The sequence below is a fragment of the Macaca thibetana genome, chromosome X, assembly GCF_024542745.1.
Source record: "Macaca thibetana thibetana isolate TM-01 chromosome X, ASM2454274v1, whole genome shotgun sequence".
NCBI classification, from domain to species: domain Eukaryota; kingdom Metazoa; phylum Chordata; class Mammalia; order Primates; family Cercopithecidae; genus Macaca; species Macaca thibetana.
In genome coordinates this window covers 7109413-7130951 of record NC_065598.1, presented here as the reverse complement: position 1 = coordinate 7130951, position 21539 = coordinate 7109413, and the positions used below count along the sequence as shown (strand labels likewise).

At 40.7% G+C, this 21539-nt stretch overlaps 1 protein-coding gene across 1 annotated transcript in view; it reads left to right on the top strand.

Moving 5' to 3' along the window:
• Nucleotides 1–20542, top strand: part of PNPLA4 (patatin like phospholipase domain containing 4) — a 235979-nt gene extending 215437 nt beyond the window's left edge. The window contains exon 7 of the mRNA XM_050777240.1: nt 19539–20542. Within this exon, the coding sequence (XP_050633197.1) occupies nt 19539–19695 (157 nt within the window). The 3' untranslated portion in view covers nt 19696–20542. The remainder of the gene's footprint in view (nt 1–19538) is intronic.
• Nucleotides 20543–21539: the final 997 nt, after the last annotated feature.

Below are 21539 nucleotides of genomic sequence, written 5' to 3'. Positions count from 1 at the left end.
TAATCTTTATTTAACCATAAGGCAATAATGAGTAATTTGCTTTCATTGTTTCCTTTTTATTTATTACACAACACAAACTGAGCTTCTACTATCAGAAATACGCTCATAGAGGTGACAATGAATGAGCAACTGATGTATGATCTACGTCTGCCAAGAGTTTATTAATGTCTGGAAAAGCTCTCAACTAATAATAAAAATAAAAGTAGCAATAACAAAAATAGTATTTAATATTTCCTAGGTGGTATACAGTAGACACACAATTATAAAAAAACTATAATATTCTAGGATAATTGTCTGAATATAAATAGATATTGTATTAATGCTCTTTCTGAAAATAGTACTGTATGTAGAATTCTCCTATTTAGCATATATTAATGTTTTTCTTACCTCTGTCTCCTTGTGGCTTTTATCTATGAGATCTAGCTCTATCCCCTGGAACGCAACAGGAGGAGTTCTCTTCCTCTCTTACGTGAATTTCAAATATTTCAACAGCAAGCTATGTCTTTTCTAGACTAATCATCTCCACCTGTTCCAATGCGTCCCAAACAACAGTTCCTAATCACCTCATCTTATGGATTGGAGATCCATATATCCTATTTAGTTGTGATTACTTTTAAATTGCAGGGCAAAGAAAAGAACTGAAACCTGGACAAAGAGTCTGATTAACATGAATAGCTGAGTTTTCATATTTGTAAAGGACAGGTGCTTCATTGTTTATGACCTATGATGTGCATGCTACCATGAGCACACCTACCATCTTCTTCCACACACTTTCTCAGAGCCCGGGTGCAGACTTCCATTCACATTAAAATTTTTCTTTTAGGTTAAGCCCGACACAGAAATGGAGGAGGCAGCTGTAGAAACAATAACATTTGTGGATAGGGAAATGGCCAAATTCCTTTTTCATTCATGTGCCTGCACTTAACAGCTAGCATACTGTGAAAATAAAGCATGTTTCAGTGAAATACCGAAATGTAGGAGAAATCCTATTAAGCCACTGCTGCCTATGCATACATTTAATATGCTTTTATATATTTGTCTAGCAAGTCAGTCATCCACCTAGCTGAAGTCATAACAAATGAAATTCAAATATAGTGAGTGGACACTGGTTATGAAGTTTCATAATCGTGATATGTTGCTAGCAAAGCATGGGGGAGCCAACTAAGTGCTTAACTAATACATGGTGAAAATAAGGTACTGTCTAGTAACAAATGTGATTATTATGGCTTCTTTCGATGTTAACTTTGAAAGGTTGTGATTTGAGAATCTGCCCTCTGTATTTTTAATATCTGTTTGTAAATCGGAGCTAGGACAATGGTATGAAGAAGAATCCCTCTGTCATCTGGTAGACTACCAGTCATGCATTTAGTGTAAGACTTATGGATCTGCCAGGCACTGATCCATTGCTCTGTTATGTTCTGTTGCATCTTTGGAAATTAACTCCACAGATAATTCAAAGGGAAATGCATGTCTTTGGCACATACATTGCAAGATTGTCTTTAGTCATTTCTTTGCCCCTGCAAGGCACGTGAATGGAGATGATAAATAGGCATCTATTTTCTTAATAGGGCTTAGATCTTGGGTTGCAGGAATTGTTCACTTGCAATTTCCTTTATATACTTGAAGGTTTGTTTGGCCCTTACTGTCCTGGGCTGTTTACTGAGAGGCTCAGAACCACTTAAGCACATGTGCACACTGAGAGTTGACTACTGGAGAGGTTGGCAGGGTGGAAATCAGACTAGAGATCTAGGAGCATCAGGCATGAATTGGGTTATATCGGCCCCCTACAAAACATTGTATTTATGGGGTCTTAAGAATTCACTTCAACTCAGGTCATCCTCTTCAATCCAGGGTGCCCTGAGTTAACCTTAAATCCTATAAGTGCCATTGTTCATGTAGGTTTTCAACAGCCTTCTCAGCTAGGAGCAGTGTGTATTTCATCAAACCTCCTGTTGGATCTGTAACCTGTGATGGCTCTGGATATAATTTTGAGGAATCCAGTGTACTTTTATGTGCTTAATTAGAATGGGTATCAGATCATCCAATAAACTCCTACCACAATTATTGATGATTGAGCTCACATGAAGCATTCTGAGGTCATTTTTGAACACCCTAAAAAAGAAAAGAGATGTCAGAGTGTCCATAAACTAAAAACCAAAGCAAATTTTAGAGTTGTGCTTTTCTAAAGAGAGAGAGAGATCAGAAAGTGTACTTTTCTTTCTTATTTCAACACATTGTGTTAGTTGCTTTTCATCAGCATACTTTCAACCTACTAATATAGGGCTGTTTAATACAATCTTGTTCATGTCAGACAACTGTGCACATTTTCCTCTCACCTTTCAGTAGAACAAGGATTCGAAAATGTCGAGGTCTATTATAGCAATTCTAAGGGTGCAAACAGTAAGTTTGGTATTTTATTGAAATGTTTTGTTTGGAATCTGAGAGTTCATTGTTCAACGTCCTCTGTCACAGACAATGAAATAACACATTGTTTTCTTTGCAGAAAGAAAGGCAAAAGTCTTGAGTTTCTGTAAAATAATTTTCAGTGTAGTTTATGGCTCTCCTTTAAATGTCAAGAAGAAGAAAGATTGGGAGAAAACATTTATGCTCTGAAAAGAGAGATTTCCATTTTTTTCTTGTTTTTACTTTTCTATATAGTCTGAATTTTCCCTAATGTGCAATTATTTTTATCACTGGAATTGGAATGAAAAAGATACAAAAGTTGATGGTTTAATAGTTCCCAAAGTCTTTACGTGACTACAGAAATTATTAATGATTTTGGAAGCATCAGCAATTTTTGTTTGCACCATCCATTATAATTTGTATGATTAATCAACATAGTTAAAAACTGCCCTGAGTGATCTTTGTTCCTCAGATGTGTTTACATCCTGTTTCAAATGAGAGACCTCAATCCTTGCTGTGCTTCCTCTGATTCCCTGGGCATGGGTCCCTCAGGATGAAATAATAAAAATAATCTGCCCCATTTTCAAAAAGAGGTAACTCTCTGTGTCACAAATATGGTAATTCATTACTTTTCTGCATCGCTCATCAAAATTCAATGTTAATTTTCTTCTCAATAAACTGCTTCTCCCAAATTTTCAGGCTTCTATGAGGAGTAAGCAGTCTTAATAATAATAACTATAATTTATTGAAGAGTTAAATATCTGCCAGGTGCTCTGCTAAGCATTCTGAATATACCATTGAATTTAATAATTCTCCAAGCAACACTCTCATGGAAGTAATATTAATAGCTCCATTTTTTATGAGAAAGCTGATGCTTATAGAATTTAAGGATCTTCTACAAGCATCTAAAACTGATAAGTAACTGCACTAGGATTTCACTGCGGGGCTCCTTGGCTCCCAAGTTAGGCTTGCCATGTTGCCATTTAATTTTACATCCAATGTCCCCACCCACTTTGAGTTGTCCCGCATTTATATATTTCTTAAATGTATTTGATTGATGTCTCATGCCTCCCTAAAATGTATAAAACCAACTTGCGCTCCCATCCCCTTGGGCACATGTTCTCAGGACCTCCTGAGGGCTGTGTCATGGGCCATGGTCACTCATATTTGGCTCAGAATAAATGTCTCCAAATATTTTACAGAGTTTGACTCTTTTTGTCGACACCCAGAACATAGCCCTGTTGTTAATGCGTTATTGTAATTGTCAACCAGAAAAGCAGGGAGCTTCCAGGCTACAGGTAAATTTAAACATTTTCTGGTTGACAATTGGTTGAGTTTGTCTAAAGACCTGGGATCGATAGAAAGGAGATGTTCAGGTTAAGATAAAAGATCGTGGAGACCAAGATTCTTTTGAAGTCTTAAGGTGGCAGCCTTTAGAGACAATAGACGACAAATGTTTCCTATTCAGACCTTTAAAAGGTGCCAGACTCTTAGTTAATCTCTTCAGAACTGGGAGGGCCTGGAAGAAAAAGATCTAGCTATGTTAATAGACATTCTTTACAGATGCAAATTTTCCCCCAGAAAGGACAGGTTTGCAGGGCCATTTCAAGATATGGCAAAGAAACATGCTTGGGGGTAAAATATTTTCACTTTCTTCTTTTGTCACATAATGTTATGTCAGAGTCTTATTGGAATGTAGATCACAATATATAGGGTTAAATGAAACCCATCCGATGAGAATTTATGTTTTGTAAAGCATGACTACCCAGACCCCTTAGATGGGAATTTGGGCAAGATAAAATATCAGAGCTTAGTCCTCATGAGAAATGTGTCATTAAATGATTTTGTTATTGTGTGAATATCAGTAAGTGTACTTACAAAAATCTAGATGGTATAGCCTGTTACACATCTAGGCTATACATGATAGCCTCTTGCTCCTGGGCTTCAAACCTGGACAGCATGTTACTGTGCTCACTACTGTAGGCTATTATAACACAATGGTAAGTGTTTGTGTATCTGAACATAGCTAAACACAGAAAAGGTACAGTAAAAACATGGCATTATAATCTTATGAGGCCAGCAGCATATATGTGATCTGTTGTTGACCAAAACATTGTTATGTGGTACATAATTATACATATAATACCTAATCTAATGTAAATGCTATGTAAATAGTTGTTACTATTTACAAGAAAAATAGGTGTTTATTGTTCACTACAGATGCACTTGATTTTTCTAAATATTTGGATCCAATATTGGTTGAATTCACAGATGTAGAACGTGGCTGACTGTATATACGAGGATGTATGTAAGTTAAATGCAAATACTATGATGTTTTATATAAAGGCTTTTGTATTGTCAAGTTTTGGAATCCATGGGGATCCTGAAACCAATCCCCTCTAGATACTGAGGGACAACTATTGTCAATCAAACAAGGGTATGCTTAAGAAAAGATTGGTTATCTAGTGCTACAATAATGCAGCACAACAAACACCCTTTACCTTACCTTGATGGCTTGAAATAAAATGCAGTTGTCTAACTCATGACATGGATTATGGGTTGCATATTTAGGTTGCGTTCAGCTAGATGGTATTTTGGTTTCCTGTTGACTTCATTCCTATGGCTATCAACTGAGATAACTGCACCATAGGTCTCTTATCTTCCAGCAAGGTAGCTCAGGCATGATCTAAGGATGGGGGCCAACAGCAAGAGCACAAGAAAAAGCACAAGCACTTTCAAAATCTCTGCCACTGTTGACACCCATTGGCTAAACCAAGTAATAAGGTGAAGTCAAAATTTAGGGGTGAACTATCCCCTGTCTTCTGTTGAGAGAAGCTGTAATGTGGTCACATTGTGAAGGGCCTGGTTTCAGGAAGGGCTGAGAAATCAGGGCACTAATGCAATCTCCCTTCCTCCAGGAACACCTGAATTTCATGTCAAATCATCATTAGCAAAAGCAGGTGTCTGACAGCTATTTACACACTACAAGCTTTGTTTAGAGTAGATGCTTTTTGCTGTTTAATTCAACATGAGTGAATGCTACTCAAGGTGCAGTTCACATGTAATTCGTCCTCGCAGGTCCCTAGGGAGGCCATGATGTTCAAAACTGGAACTGCCCAAACACTCTGCAGTTATTCTTTCATATTTAAAATTATCAACGGGTAACCCACACACAGTATTGTCTGAGCCAAAATAGTATCTTCTTGTCCTAAGTTGCAGAAATAAAAAGTCTCAAATGAATAATTGCTTACACCATTGAACATTTAATGTTTCATGAAATAAATCTTGATAAAAAGTATGTGTGTGCATGTGTGTGTGTGTGTACAAAGTCAGGAATGACTTTCTATCTTAACACATGTGTAAATCAGGATTCTTCTTTCAATTGTAGAACACCAACACCATCACCATTAGAATAACTCTATTAAAGGTATTCATGGACAAACTGTGCAATACTGAATTTATTACCACAAACTCCAACAAAAGCACAATGGGAATAATGGATATGTAGGAAAAAATAGTGCAAGTGGCATAGTAAATATACAAACTGTTTAGATTTTCTAAGCTTGGTTTCCTTATCAAAATATTTCCCCAGAAATACTCACCCATTTCACATTAGACTGGCTTTCTGTAACTCCAGCTTTCTCTGACTACTTCTTTTCAGGGTCTTTCTCTGTTGCCCAGGCTGGAGTGCAGTGGTTCTATCATAGCTCACTACATTTTCAAACTCTTGCGCTAAAGCAGTCCTCCCACTTCAGACTCCCAAAGTGCTGAGATTATAAACCTGAGTTATCATGCCCAGCCAAAATCAGAAATAAAAAATAACTTTTGCATTTTCTTTAATATAGCTGCTATATGAACTTTTTATGAGACAAATCCCTCTTAAAAACTGGCTCTAGGAGACAATCTGTTTGTCCAATAAACTTGTTTGCTTTTATCACATATAAAAAATTATAATTTTGGCTTTTTTTCTCTAAAAGAACAAGGTAAATATTGCCACATAATTGCAGTTTCTACATTAGCTTAGGTTTATATTATCATCTTTTTTTTTGTTTTTTGGTTTTTGGTTTTTTTTTGAGACGGAGTCTCGCTCTGTCGCCCATGCTGGAGTGCAGTGGTGTGATCTCAGCTCACTGCATGCTCTGCCTCCCAGGTTCATGTCATTCTCCTGCCTCAGCCTCCCAAGTAGCTGAGACTACAGGTGCCAGCCACCTTGCCTGACTAATGTTTTATATTTTTAGTAGAGACGGGGTTTCTCCGTGTTAGCCAGAGTGGTCTTGATTTCCTGACCTCGTGATCTGCCTGCTTCAGCCTCCCAAAGTGCAGGGATTACAGGCATGAGCCACCGCACCCGGCCTGCATTATTATCTTTTATCAGCCTTTGCACTGATATATTTTGTAATTAAGTCTTCAGTTAATTGTTTAGTAGAGAGATGCCATCTAAGTTATCTGTTTCTGCATAGTACTATACACTCAAAATATAGTGGCTGATATGGTTTGGTTGTGTCCCCACCCAAATCCCATCTTCAATTGCAGTTCCCGTAATCCCCACATGTTGTGGGAGGGACCCCGTGGGAGGTAACTGAATCACTGGGATGGTTTCCCCCATACTATTCTTGTAATAGTGAGTAAGTTCTCATGAGATCTGATGGTTTTATAAGGGGCTTCTCCCTTCGCTCAGTTCTCATTCTTCTCCTTGTTGCTGCCATGTGAAGAAGGACATGTTTGCTTCCCCTTCGGCCATGATTGTAAGTTTCCTGAGGCCTCTGCAGTCATGCTGAACTGTGAGTCAATTAAACCTCTTTTATAAATTACCAAGTCTTAGGTATATTTTTATTAGCAGTGTGAAAACAGACTAATACAGTGGCTTACACAACAGTTGTTTATTTAATGCATGATACTGCAGTTTGCTAATTTGGGCAGAGCTCAGCTAGGATGGCTCATCTCTATTGCTTGTGCTATCTTTGGGTTCAGTCATGTGGATGGGGCCTCACCTAGGAATGCTGGGACAGTTAAGATGGCTGCACCTCTGTTCCGTGTGGTTTCACTTTCTCCAGGAGGCCAGCCCAGGCATGTTCACATACCAGTGTTTAAACAGAGGAAGTGGAAACTACAGGGCTTCTTGAAGTCCAGACTTGGCACTTTAACACTATTACTTTGTTTTATTTTATTGGTGAAATCAAATGTGGAGGCCAGCCCCAATTTAAAGGGTAGGCAAATAGACTTCCTTTCTTGGAGAGAGGAACTGAAAAGAATTTGTGACCACCTTAATCTTCCACAGCTACAGATAAAGTGAAGTCTAGGTGATTCATCACTGCTTGAAACCGTCGGCACAAAAAAATTGACTTTGGTTGTTTTAATGGAAAGCTCAATTTCCACTTAGGGAAATAAAAATCCAAATTCAGTCGGTGGCAAATCAAATATAAACACAAATAATTACTGTATATTTTAAATGGATATAAGATGTATCAATTAAGGAAACATCAGAGATTTCACAGTACAAATGAATTATACAGTGAAATAGAATTTAATTGCAATGTATTGACACATCTTATGATATCCTTTCAAAAGGCTTCAAAGAGTGAATTGAATTGTAGCCTTCCTATAATTTAAAACAAATTTATAACTTGTTTTTCCTTATATACTTTATCTTTTGCATTAATGCTAGACAGATTTTTAAATAAATATGGAGAGATGTATGTATATGTGTGTGTGTATCCCCAAGTCATTTATAAAATGTAACATAGCAGTACCTAAGAAAACGTTGAAAATTAAACAAATAACTATCTCATAACCATCTTTCTTTTTTCAGTAGCTATCTGACTAGGGGAAAAATAGTCAAGTCTAGAGATAAATAGGCCAAAATTTAAAATTAACAATTTTAGTCATTGGAATTGAAGGAGATAAAACTTATAAGTATATAGATTTGTTTTTTATTAAGAATGAATTTCCAGAATTTTTTGAATTTCCCTGGAGGATAAATAGTAATTTGTCTCCTTCCATAATTTCAGCTTTTCACAACCATCTAAAAGATAAATAAGATAGTTATCACAAAGGCAAAGTCTGAAAGCTGATATTTCTCTCCCTCTCTCTTCACCCTAATCCCCATCTTGCACTCTTCTGGAGATAATTGCAGCTTTCATTTGAAGCGATGTGTGTTCCTAGCAAGGGAAGGGCACAGGCATTTAAGCTCTTTGACAGCAAGGCAAACGAAAATGGCATTCTCAAACAGCCTTGATAGAAGATGAAGTTCAGTAGTAAGCATGCAGTGCAAGTACTTGGATGTCTCTGTTATACCCAAAAGACTGGAAGGGATTCTTCTACAAGGCTAATTATAGGGCCACTGCCAGGAAGCAATCTCTGTAATCTCCATATGATTCCCTGTCTCTCTTTCCAAGCTGACACACCTAAGAATAGCTATTACGGAGTCAGCCTCCTCTGTCCTTCCACAGTAATGTGTTATTTTGCCATGAACTCAGGGCTGCCATTACTTTCACAAAAATCGTCCATCCGGTGTGACAGCAGAGAGTTAGGATGCGATCCTAAGATGAGTTTTGGGAGGATTTCCAGGGATCCACTCACAGCATACTCTTTCTTCCATGTGACTGAGGGAAAAATATTTAGTGGGTAACTGCTCATCATGGAGTGAGGGGACCCTGTGTAGCAAAAACTCTCAAACCATGTTTTCTCTCTGCTCTCAAACTGCAACAATCAACAGAGAAGGCTTCTGGGACAAAATGTGGGGGTTTTCCCCATGCATACTGTATTAGTCTGTTCTCACACTGCTAATAAAGACATACCCGAGACTGGGTAATTTATAAAGGTTTAATGGACTTACAGTTCCACATGGCTAGGGAGGCCTCACAATCATGGTGGAAGGCAAAGGAGGAGGAAGGCACAGCTTACATGGTGGCAGGCAAGAGAGAGTGTGCAGGGGAACTGCCCATTATAAAATCACCTGATCTAGTGAGACTTATTCACCATCATGAAAATAGCATAGGAAAGACCTGCCCCCATGATTGAATTACCTCACACTGGGTCCCTCCCATGGCATGTGGGAATTATGGGACCTATAATTCAAGATGAGATTTGGGTGGGGATGCAGCCAAACCATATCACATACTAAGCAGTGAACACCAGCTGGGTATCCTCTAATTAAAAATTTGGACACTATCTTTCTGGATATGGTGTCAGATCCTACAGGGATTTACCCTGAGATACCAGTTGCAAGTCCAGGCCTCCTGAACTTTGGAGTGACCAGTTTCAAATTGGGGTTCCCACAGCCCCCTCTTTCGGTTCCATTAATTTGCTAGAGTGGCTCACAGAACTCACAGAAATACATTTGTGGTTTATTATAAAGACTATTACAAAGGACACAAATGAACAGGCATATAAGGCAAGGTATGAGCAAAGGAGTGTAGAGCTTCCATGCCCTCCCTGGGAATCACCCTCCAGGGACCTTCACATTTTCAGCCACCCAGAAGTTCTCCGAACCCAGTCCTCCTGGTGTTTTATGAAGACTTCATTATATAGGCAAGATTGACAACTGTGTACAAATGCAATTGGACCCAAAACACCCATGCTCTAAACCCAGCAAGTAGTCTATTCAGACTTTTCTTGGCATCTCTGGGTAGCATTCCTTCCTCTAAGGTATGGGGCAGAACGCTCTCTAGAAAGAGGGTGTTTTGATCCACAATCGGATTACAATCTTGCCTTGGGCAGGTGAAAAGAAGACAGGAGAAATTCAGTGAAAGAGAGAGGTTCTGTTTTCTGAGACCTAAGTGCCCCAACATTCTAACAAAAGACTGCAATAAGGGTTATGGAGTTATGAGTTGGGAACCGGGGCCAAAAACCTATACGTGTGTGTGTGAGTGTGTGTGTGTGTGTGTGTGTGTTTTGTCCAATCACATTTCTACTCGTTCTCAATCAAGCCTATGGAATGAAGCCTGCATAAAACACACACATATATGTGCATGTGTGTGTATCATATATATGTATATATTCAGAATATCACAGACCACATGTGAGAATATTTATGAGTTAGCCAGGGTGGCAGGGGCTGGGCAGGGTACAGTTATGAAGCACATCTCGACCCAGCAGCAAAGGGCAGTAGCTATCCTAAGGATCTCCTAGCATGACTGAAGACCCAACTGCATCTAGTCCATTGCCACACAGATCCAAGTTTAATAATGTATAAGAAAAGGTGATCAGGTATCTGGACTGATCTGCATGAGGAATGCCACAGCTTCATGAATAGAAGACCCCACGTGGTTGGGCTCCCAGAACCTCAAAACTGGTTCTCAGAGAGGTTCCACCCATCACCGAGCACCTTCCATGATGAAAATTCTGGTGTGTGAAAACACACAATGCTGTCTGTCTTGGAGAATGCTGGGAATGTTTGAGGCACGTATGCTCTTGTAATAAGCTAATTTTACAAGAGGTTTTCCAAATGTGAACCATAAAGCAGAGAGGACCCTGAAATCAATAGAGTGGGTTGCAATGGGCCTTCTTTAACATGAAGGGCCAATGTGGCTTGCAGTGGCCTCTAGTTTGCGGATACCTGTGCTAGCTCAGTGACTTCTACACTTTGTCTTGCAAAGAATCCTCAGGGATTGTAGGTGTGGGGAAAAGAAGGAGGAGGTGAGAGGCTGGAATCCAGACTCTTCTAATCTTCACCTTCCCTGGTTTTGTCTATTTGGCACAGAGAGTTATCAGCAGATCAGCTCATGTGTCGATGTGCCTCAGTATGTTGGGATTTCAACACGAAATTTTTTTTATGTTGAAATGAGCTGCCTTGTAAGAAGTTGTATTAGTCCGCCAGGGATACCGTAACCAAGTACCACAGGCTGCAGGACTTCAACGACAGATATTTAATTCTCTCACATTCTGGAGGCTGCAAGTCTGAGGTCAAGGTGTCTTAGGGCTGGTTCCTCCTGAAGCCCCCTTCCTTGGGTAGATGCTGTTTTCCCTCTGTGCCCTCACATGGTCGTCCCTCTGTGTGTGTCTGTGTCCTGATCTCTTCTGATAACCCCCCAGCCTAGGGTCCACCCATATGACCTCATTGTACCTTAATTACCTCTTCAGAGGTTTCATATCCAAATATAGCCACATTCTGAGGCCCTGAGGGTTAAGACTCAGTGTATGAATTTGGGAGGACACAATTTGGCCTATTATAGAAGGGGCTGAATATGTGCTTCCATAACAACATCTCCATGTAATTCCATAAGCAGTCACCTTCAGTTGCTGGGACAGTCTCATTTGTTACCACACAAACCACCCCCATGCAACCAAGGTGGACTTATCGGGTCTAGTACTGGTTCTTTTGACGTCCAGATGGGGAGGAAGGAGAAGAGCACTCAGAAGCAGCTTTCTGGGGCTCCCATGGAGAAGTTGGAGTCCTCTGGTTCTCTGCTGGATGGGCTGTATGCATTGTTCTACTTCATGATCATGGAATTGCCTCAATAAGCCCCAGGACAAGGAGATCTCTACAAAACAGCATCTGATTTATCTTCAGCTGGTTGCAACACAGCACAAACTTTGAGGGGCATGGTTTTTGTTCAATGCTGTGCCATAGTGACAAAGGCGGAGTTCTTCAGTGCCATCCACTCTTGTGGAATCTCTGAGCTTGGGACTCACCACTTGGAGAATCCATTATCTCTCTTACTATGGACTAAATAATTCACTGAAGGGCCGACAGGGAGGGATTCAAACAGTTAAACCAAAATCCCTTTTTACATTTCACAGCAAGCTCAAGATCTAAAAATAACTTATCTGGGATTTGTAAAGTTGTTCTTTCTGAGACCAAGTTCAGAAATCTGCATTTATTGTGAATTAAATCTCATCATTTAAATTTAAGTTTTTATTTTAATCTATTCATTAAAAAAAATGCTAACCCACTTATATCATTATCTGCAGTTGTTTCTTTTCATTTGCCATCTGAAAAACATCTCTTCATTTTAGCCCTATTTCCACACAGATGAGATGGCAATAAAGACCCACTCTATTACAGATATCATACTCTACCTTTGGCATTGATTAATTTTTTTTAGAACCTTTGAAGGTTATTGAACTTGAAACAAATCTGTAGAATTATATGGCTTTTCGGCTCACATTTTCTTTTGGCTTGTCCACAAGGAGGCAGCAAGGTATTGTGGAAATGATGATGGTTCCCAAATTTGGAGCTGAGAGACTTTATTCCAGAGAGTTAGCCTCTAGGACCCTCAGTATTCTCATCTGTGCCATGGAAACACTGACAACTAATAGCAAACAGCTATTGAGAACTTACTATGTGCAAAGCAGTACATTAAAATTTTTAGCTGCATTTAATTTTCACAATAATTTTTACACATTATGTAAAGCAGGTCTTATAATTATCACTATCTTACCGATAAGGAAACTGAGACTTAAAGAGGTTAGTTCACACACCTGAGTTCTCATAGCTAGGAAGAGGGAAAGTTAAGAGTTGAATGTAAATCTGCCTGACGCCTAACTTCTGATTTGTAGGATCATGAGAGAATTCCAGTTGGCGTTCATGAAGTTCTTGACATAGGAGAGGTGTCTGAGAGATGGTGAATTCTATCCTTAAAAATAAGAAGGTTTTGCCGATCATTTTTTTGAAATACAGATTTAACATGACTAAACACTTTAGTTAAGACTACCAGTCTTGCATCAAGAAAAAGAATGTGAAAAACCTTGCAAAATGTGTACTTAGAAAACCCATGCTGACTTTTAGCAAGTGCCTCTTAATTTTTGCTAAAGGCTTACAAAACATTTGCTTAAGTAACTGTGCTAGAATTGGGCCCAGGATTTGACATCTCTATCACCAGAGTACTATTTTCTCTACTGCAGGGAATTTCATTTAAAAACTACAGCAGGAATAAGCATTCTATAAATTCTACAGTGCAGACATTCTATAGGAGAAATGACTTGGTTTCCCCAAAAACTTAGTAACATGGGGAAAAGGAAAGCAAAAAAGAGAGGATGAAAGTTAAAAAACAAAAAGATAGATTCAATTATGTCAGACTCTATTCTCTCAGCTTAGGATAGTGGTAATGTGAAGAAAGACCCCTGATCTACAGAATTCTTTTATTTCTCACCAAAATCTTTCATCTTATAGAAAATCAGAATTTCATCTTGAAACCTTTCCAACACTTTTTAGCCATCCACTTTCCACCAGCTTGAGCCATCCACCTTAAGCTAAATGATAAATACATTGCTTTTAAACTTAAACATTTTTTAAAATAACATAACTTGAAACTGGTCATAAAGTGACATCAGAAAAGCCCTAATTAAAGACATCCTACAAAAGAGTTGAGTAGTGCTCATGCCATAACAAGACTCAAGAACTGCTTATTAAAAAGATTAAAAGAGATTCAATAAACAGGACAACTGAAGCATGATTTTGGACAGTCTCACAATTGGTAGCATCTGAATCGGTCCCTAGATTACCTCCTAGCATTGTATCAGTGCTAAGTTCCTGATTTTGATCATTGCACTGTGGTTATATAAGAGACTGCCTTGTTTTAGGGTATTCCTGTGGCTTTTATCTGTACAAGTTTTGAATTTGTTGCAGGAATGTATTTGAATAGTTCTGTAGACTTTAAGTGTCTATGTTATGCTTGAACAATATATCCCTTCCAACATCATTGTCTTGCACACTGATCCAACGTTCTGTGTTCTAAATTTACATTTATATTCATTGACTTTCATTCAACTAAATATTTTTTGGAATAAAAAGCAATTTCACCTCCCATTATGAAAGCCTTGTTTATTTTAAAGACAACGTAGTAGCCATATAGAGCACAGGGACACAGAAATAGTATGAATTAAGAACTGCCATTTTTCTGAAGTGGCTGAGACCACTCTCCCTGACATGACCACACAGGGAAGTTTGCCAGAATGAGCTCCCAGTGTTTCTCAAAGTGTGGTTTCCAGACCATGCACATTAGCATTCCATGGGTGCTGACTGAACAGGCAGATTCCTAGGACCCACTCCAGACACACTGAATCAGAATCTCTAGGGATTTAGCTGGGGCATCCACATTTTAAATACACTGCACAGGTGCTTCTTGTCATTCAGTAATGAACAAATATTGATTAGTATCTTCTGTGTGCCAGATGCTATTGGAGGTCCTGAAGATAAAAGTGTACAAAACATCAAACAGAATGCAAAATGGCATAGCCACTTTGGAAGTTTAGCATTTCCTTATGAAACTAAATCCCACTTTTACCATATGATCCAGCAAACATATTTGTTGGTATTTATCCAAATGAGTAGAGCACTTACAGCCACATAAAAACCTGTGGGCTACCCTCTTTGGGTCCCCTCCCTTTGTATGGGAGCTCTGTTTTCACTCTATTAAATCTTGCAACTGCACTCTCTTCTGGTCCGTGTTTGTTACGGCTGGAGCTGAGCTTTCGCTCACCATCCACCACTGCTGTTTGCCGCCATTGCAGACCCACCACTGGTTCCATCCCTCCAGATCCGGCAGGGTGTCTGCTGTGCTCCAGATCCAGCAAGGCACCCATTGCCACTCCCGATCGGGCTAGAGGCTTGCCATTGTTCCTGCACAGCTAAGTGCCTGGGTTTGTCCTAATCAAACTGAACACTAGTCACTGAATTCCATGGTTCTCTTCTGTAATCCACGGCTTCTAATAGAGCTATAACACTCACCCATGGCCCCAGATTGCATTCCTTGGAATCCATGAGGCCAAGAACCCCGGGTGAGAGAACATGAGGCTTACCACCATCTTGGAAGCAGCCCGCCACCATCTTGGGAGCTCTGGGAGCAAGAACCCACTGGTAACATTTTGGTGACCACGAAGGGACCTCCAAAGTGCTGAGTAATATTGGACCACTTTTGCTTGCTATTCTGTCCTATCCTTCCTTCGAATTGGAGGAAAATACCGGGCACCTGTCAGCCAGTTAAAAACGATTAGTGTGGCTGCCGGACTTAAGACTCAGGTGTGAGGCTGTCTGGGGAAGGGCTTTCTAATAACCCCTAACCCTTGTGGGTTGGGAACGTTGGCCTGCCTGGAACCAGCTTCCACTTTCAATTTTCTTGGGGAAACCGAGGGCCGACTAGAGGCAGAAAGCTGTCGTCCTGAACTCCTGGCATTAGTTGGTTGAGATCATGGTGCAGCCAGAACTCTCTATTCAACAGTCGCCCATGCGTGTGCCCCTACCTTTCCTTCTGACTCAAACCTCCTGGGTCCCAACCATGACTTTCTTGAAAGTGTAGCCCCAAAATTCTCCTTACCTCTGAATCTACTTCCTCTGATCCCTACCTCCTAGGTACTAATGGTTCAGACTTTCACTTCCTCTAGCAAGTTGTATCTCCAAAGGGATCTAAGGAAGCTCCACCCTGTGTCCTCAGGCATCTAGACTATAAACCCAGGGAGTCTTGTCCCTGGTATCCCTCCCATTTTAGGCATACAGGTCTCGACGTGGGCAGTTATGTGGGACCCATTACCCACCACCCTTGCCAGGGTCCCAAGTTTGTAATGGCTGAGAGGAGAGAGAGACAGGAGAGAGAGAGAGAGACAGGAGAGAGAGACCGACATGAGAGAGAGACAGAAAGGAGAGAGAGAGACAGACAGGAGAGAGAGAGACAGGAGAGAGAGAGAGAGACAGACAGGAAAGAGAGAGAGACAGACAGGAAAGAGAGAGAGACAGAGAGGGGAGAGAGAGAGAGAGAGGAGAGAGAGAGAGAGACAGAGAGGGGAGAGAGAGAGAGAGAGAGGAGAGAGAGAGAGACAGAGAGGAGAGAGAGACAGACAGAGAGGAGAGAGAGACAGAGAGGAAAGAGAAGGAGACAGAGAGGAGAGAGGGAGACAGAGGAGAGAGAGGGAGTCAAAGAGAAAAAAAGAGAAAGAAATAGTAAAAAATGGTGTGCCCTATTCCTTTAAAAGCCAGGGTAAATTAAAAACCTATAATTGATCATTGAAGGTCTTCTCTGTGACCCTATAACATTCCAACACTACCTTGTTGTCAGTGTAAACAAGGGCATAGCCTGAAAATACTGAGACCACTGATAATCCGTAGCTTTCCTATCAGAAATGCTTAACCCAGTAACCCGCGGATGCATTCAATCTGTAGCAGCAACTGCTTTGCTAACAGAAGAAAGTAGAAAAATAACTTTAGAGGAGACCTCGTTGTGAGCACACCTCACCAGTTCAGAATTATTCTAAGTTAAAAAAGGTAGCTTACTAACTCAAAAATCTTAAAGTATGGGGCTATTCTGTTAGAAAAAGGTAATTTAACACTAACCACTGATAATTCCCTTAACCCAGCAGATTTCCTTACAAGGGATTTAGATCTTAGTTACCATACAAAGGTCCGACCAGACCTAGGAGGAACTCCCTTCAGGACAGGACAATAGATGGTTCCTCCCAGGTGATTGAGGAAAAAACACAATGGGTATTCTTCAAAAGTCCCCTTAGACTCAGAGCAAAACTTAGAAACCCTATTGAACTTGGCAACCTCAGTTTTTTATAATAGAGATCAGGAGGAGCAGGCGGAACAAGACAAACGGGAGGAAAAAAAAAGGGCCACCACTTTAGTCATGGCCCTCAGGCAAGGGACTTTGGAGGCTCTGGAAGAAGGAAAAGCTGGGCAAATCGAATGCCTAATAGGGCTTGCTTCCAGTGCGGTCTACAAGGACAATTTAAAAAAGATTGTCCAAGTAGAAATAAGCTGGCCCCTTGTCCCTGCCCCTTATGTCAAGAGTATCACTGGAAGGCCCACTGCCCCAGGGGACAAAGGTCCTCTGAGTCAGAAGCCACTAACCAGATGATCCAGCAGCAGGGCTGAGGGTGCCCAGGGCAAGCACCAGCTGATGCCATCACCCTCACAGAGGCCTGGGTATGATTGACCATTGAGGGCCAGAAGGTTAACTGTCTCCGGGACACTGGCGTGGCCTTCTCAGTCTTACTCTCCTGTCCTGGACAACTGTCCTCCAGATCTGTCACTATCTGAGGGGTCCTAGGACAGTCAGTCACTAGATATTTCTTGTCATGTGCGTCCATGTGAAGAGACCACCAAACAGGCTTTGTGTGAGCAATAAAGCTTTTTAATCACCTGGGTGCAGGCGGGCTGAGTCGGAAAAGAGAGTCAGTGAAAGGAGATGGGGTGGGGCCATTTTACAGGATTTGGGTAGGTAAAGGAAAATTACAGTCAAAGGGGGGTTGTTCTCTGGTGGGCAGGAGTGGGGGTCACAAGGTGCTCAGTGGGGGAGCTTTTTGAGCCAGGATGAGCCAGGAAAAGGACTTTCACAAGGTAATGTCATCACTTAAGGCAAGGACCAGCCATTTTCACTTCTTTTGTGGTGGAATGTCATCGGTTAAGGCGGAGCAGGGCATTTTCACTTCTTTTGTGATTCTTCAGTTACTTCAGGCCAGCTGGGTGTATATGTGCAAGTCACAGGGGATGCGATGGCTTGGCTTGGGCTCAGAGGCCTGACACTTCTCCCAGCCACTAAGTTGTGACTGGGGAACTTTACTCTTTTCACATGCTTTTCTAATTATGCCGGAAAGCCCCACTCCCTTGTTAGGGAGAGACATTCTAGCAAAAGCAGGGGCCATTATACACCTAAACACAGGAGAAGGAACACCCGTTTGTTGTCCCCTGCTTGAGGAAGAAATTAACCCTGAAGTCTAGGCCACAGAAGGACAATATGGATGAGCAAAGAATGCCCGTCCTGTTCAAGTTAAACTAAAGGATTCCGCCTCCTTTCCCTACCAAAGGCAGTAACCCCTTTCACTCTCACTGCACCCCCTCCATGCCACTGTACGACCAGTAGCTCCCCTTACCAAGAGTTTCTTGAAGAATGCAGCTTCCCAGAAATATTGATGCCCCATCATATAGGAGTTTATCTAAAGGAAACCCCACCTTCACCGCCCACACCCATATGCCCCGCAACTGCTATAACTCTGCCACTCTTTGCACGTATGCACATACTCATTATTGGACAGGGAAAATTATTAATCCTAGTTGTCCTGGAGGACTTGGAGCCACCATCTGTTGGACTTACTTCACCCATACCGGTATGTCTGATGGGGGTGGAGTTCAAGATCAGGCAAGAGAAAAACACGTAAAGGAAGTAATCTCCCAACTGACCTGGGTACATAGTGCCCCTAGCCCCTAAAAAGAACTAGATCTCTCAAAACTACATGAAACCCTCCGTACCCATACTTGCCTGGTAAGCCTATTTAATACCACCCTCACTAGGCTCCATAAGGTCTCGGCCCAAAACCCTACTAACTGTTGGATGTGCCTCCCCCTGTACTTCAGGCCATACATTTCAATCCCTATACCTGAACAATGGAAAAACTCCAGCACAAAAATAAACACCACTTCCTTTTTAGTAGGACCTCTTGTTTCCAATCTGGAAATAACCCATACCTCAAACCTTGCCTGTGTAAAATTTAACAATACTATAGACACAACCAACTCCCAATGCATCAGGTGGGTAACTCCTCCCACACAAATAGTCTGCCTACCCTCAGGAATATTTTTTTGTCTGTGGTACCTCAGCCTATTGTTGTTTGAATGGCTCTTCAGAATCTATGTGCTTCCTCTCATTCTTCGTGCCCCATGACCATTTATACTGAACAAGATTTATACAGTTATGTCGTACCTAAGCCCTGCAACAAAAGAGTACCCATTCTTCCTTTTGTTATCGGAGCAGGAGTGCTAGGCAGACTAGGTATTGGCATTGGCGATATCACAATCTCTACTCAGTTCTACAAATTATCTCAAAAACTAAATGGTGACACGGAATGGGTAGCCAACTCCCTGGTCACCTTGCAAGATCAACTTAACTCCCTAGCAGCAGTAGTCCTTCAAAATCGAAGAGCTTTAGATTTGATAACCGCCGAAAGAGGGGGAACCTGTTTAGTTTTAGGGTAAGAATGCTGTTATTACGTTAATCAATCCAGAATCATCACCGAGAAAGTTAAAGAAATTCGAGATCGAATACAACATAGAGCAGAGGAGCTTCAAAACACCGGCTGCTCGGGCCTCCTCAGCCAATGGATGCCCTGGATTCTCCCTTCTTAGGACCTCTAGCAGCTATTATATTGTTACTCCTCTTTGGACCCTGTATCTTTAACCTCCTTGTTAAACTTGTCTCTTTCAGAATCAAAGCTGTAAAGCTACAAATGGTTCTTCAAATGGAGCCCCAGATGCAGTCCGTGACTAAGATCTACCAGGGACCCCTGGACTGGCCTGCGAGCCCTTGCTCCGATGTTAATGACATCAAAGGCACCCCTCCCGAGGAAATCTCAACTGCATGACCCCTACTACGTCCCAATTCAGCAGGAAGCAGTTAGAACAGTTGTTGGCCAACCTCCCCAACAGCACTTGGGTTTTCCTGTTGAGAGCGGGGCCTGAGAGATAGGACTAGCTGGATTTCCTAGGCCAATTGAGAATCCCTAAGCCTAGCTGGGAAGATGACCGCATCCACCTTTAAACATGGGGCTTGCAACTTAGCTCACACCCGACCAATCAGGTAGTAAAGACAGCTCACTAAAATGCGAATTAGGCAAAAACAGGAGGTAAAGAAAGCCAATCATCTATCGCCTGAGAGCACAGCAGGAGGGACAATGATCGGGATATAAACCCAGGCACTTGAGCAGGCAACCGCTACCCTCTTTGGGTCCCCTCCCTTTGTATGGGAGCTCTGTTTTCACTCTATTAAATCTTGCAACTGCAAAAAAAAAAAAAAAAAGCCCTGCACACAGATGTTTATTACAGCTTTATTCATAATCACCAAAACTTAAGGAACAATGAAGATGTCATCCAATCATCCAGTAGGTGAATGAATACAACGGAATATCATTCAGTGCTCAAAAGAAATGAGTTATCAAGCCATGAAAAGACATGGAGGAGCATTAAGCACATATTACTAAGTGAAAGAAGCCAGTGTGAATAGGCTACAGACTGTATGATTCCAGCTAGACGACATTCTGGAAAAGGCAAAACTATGGGGACAGTAAAAAGATCAGTGCTTGCTAGGAGTTTGGGAGAGAGAAGAGTGGATGAATAGGCGGAGCACAGACGATGTTTAGGGCAGTAAAACTACTGTCTGACACTATAATGGTGGCTACATGTCATTATATATTAGTCAAAACCCATAGAATGTACACCACTAAGAGTGAATGTTAATGTCAACTGTGGACTTTGCATAATAATTTTTCAAAAGAATGCATTGCTGGCTATACTTACAAAATTAATAATAATAAATAATAATAATAATTCAGTAACTATTTCTAGACTCATGAGTTTGGCATAGGCACTAAACCTTAAGAGCAAATGTCCTAAGGGATATGTATTAGTTTAATTAGTCAGGATGTCATAAATACAATGATCTGAATCTGCAGGTTCAATATTTTAATTTAAATATATTTAAAATATTAATATATTAACATTTTAACATACAATAAGTATATATTAAATAATATGTAATTAATAAAATAAAATATAAATAATAAAATAAAATATATAATTAATTATTATATATATATAGAGAGAGAGAGAGAGTATGCAGGCAATTATGTCTTTTGCCAGCATTCAGCATGTGAAAAATTTTAGATGCCAACTTTAAAACAAGCAAAGAAGGACATTGTTTTTCAAAATGATTTTAGGGGTACTAGAAGAGTTTTGAGAAGCAGTGTTTCATTTACCTTCATATTTAACATTTTGAGTTTGATGACGTTTGCAAGGAGCTGGTCTACACAGTAGTGGTAGTGTATCCAGATATGAGAATGGGATGGGAACCAAGGAGTGGGCATGAACTGGGAGAAAATTAGAGTAAAATTGGAGCAAATCCTGGGAACCTATCTGGGAGAAATAATGGGTTACTCTCCCGCGTGTAACAAGGCCTATTCACATCATCACTTCAGAGAAGTAGGAAAGGAAAGAAAAGAGAATCTGTAGTCCAAATCTTTAAACAATTTACAAGCAAGGAATGGGTTGGGGCAGAGAGAGGACTGTTTCATTTTACAATAAAACACGTTTTGGATTTTGACATCCAGATTCTCAGAGCCACAAATGTCACATTTTTACATTTCCACCATCAAAGTGCAGGTGTATGGCTCCATCTGGAGCACTTGGAACTGAAAATAGGTCTATGGAGATG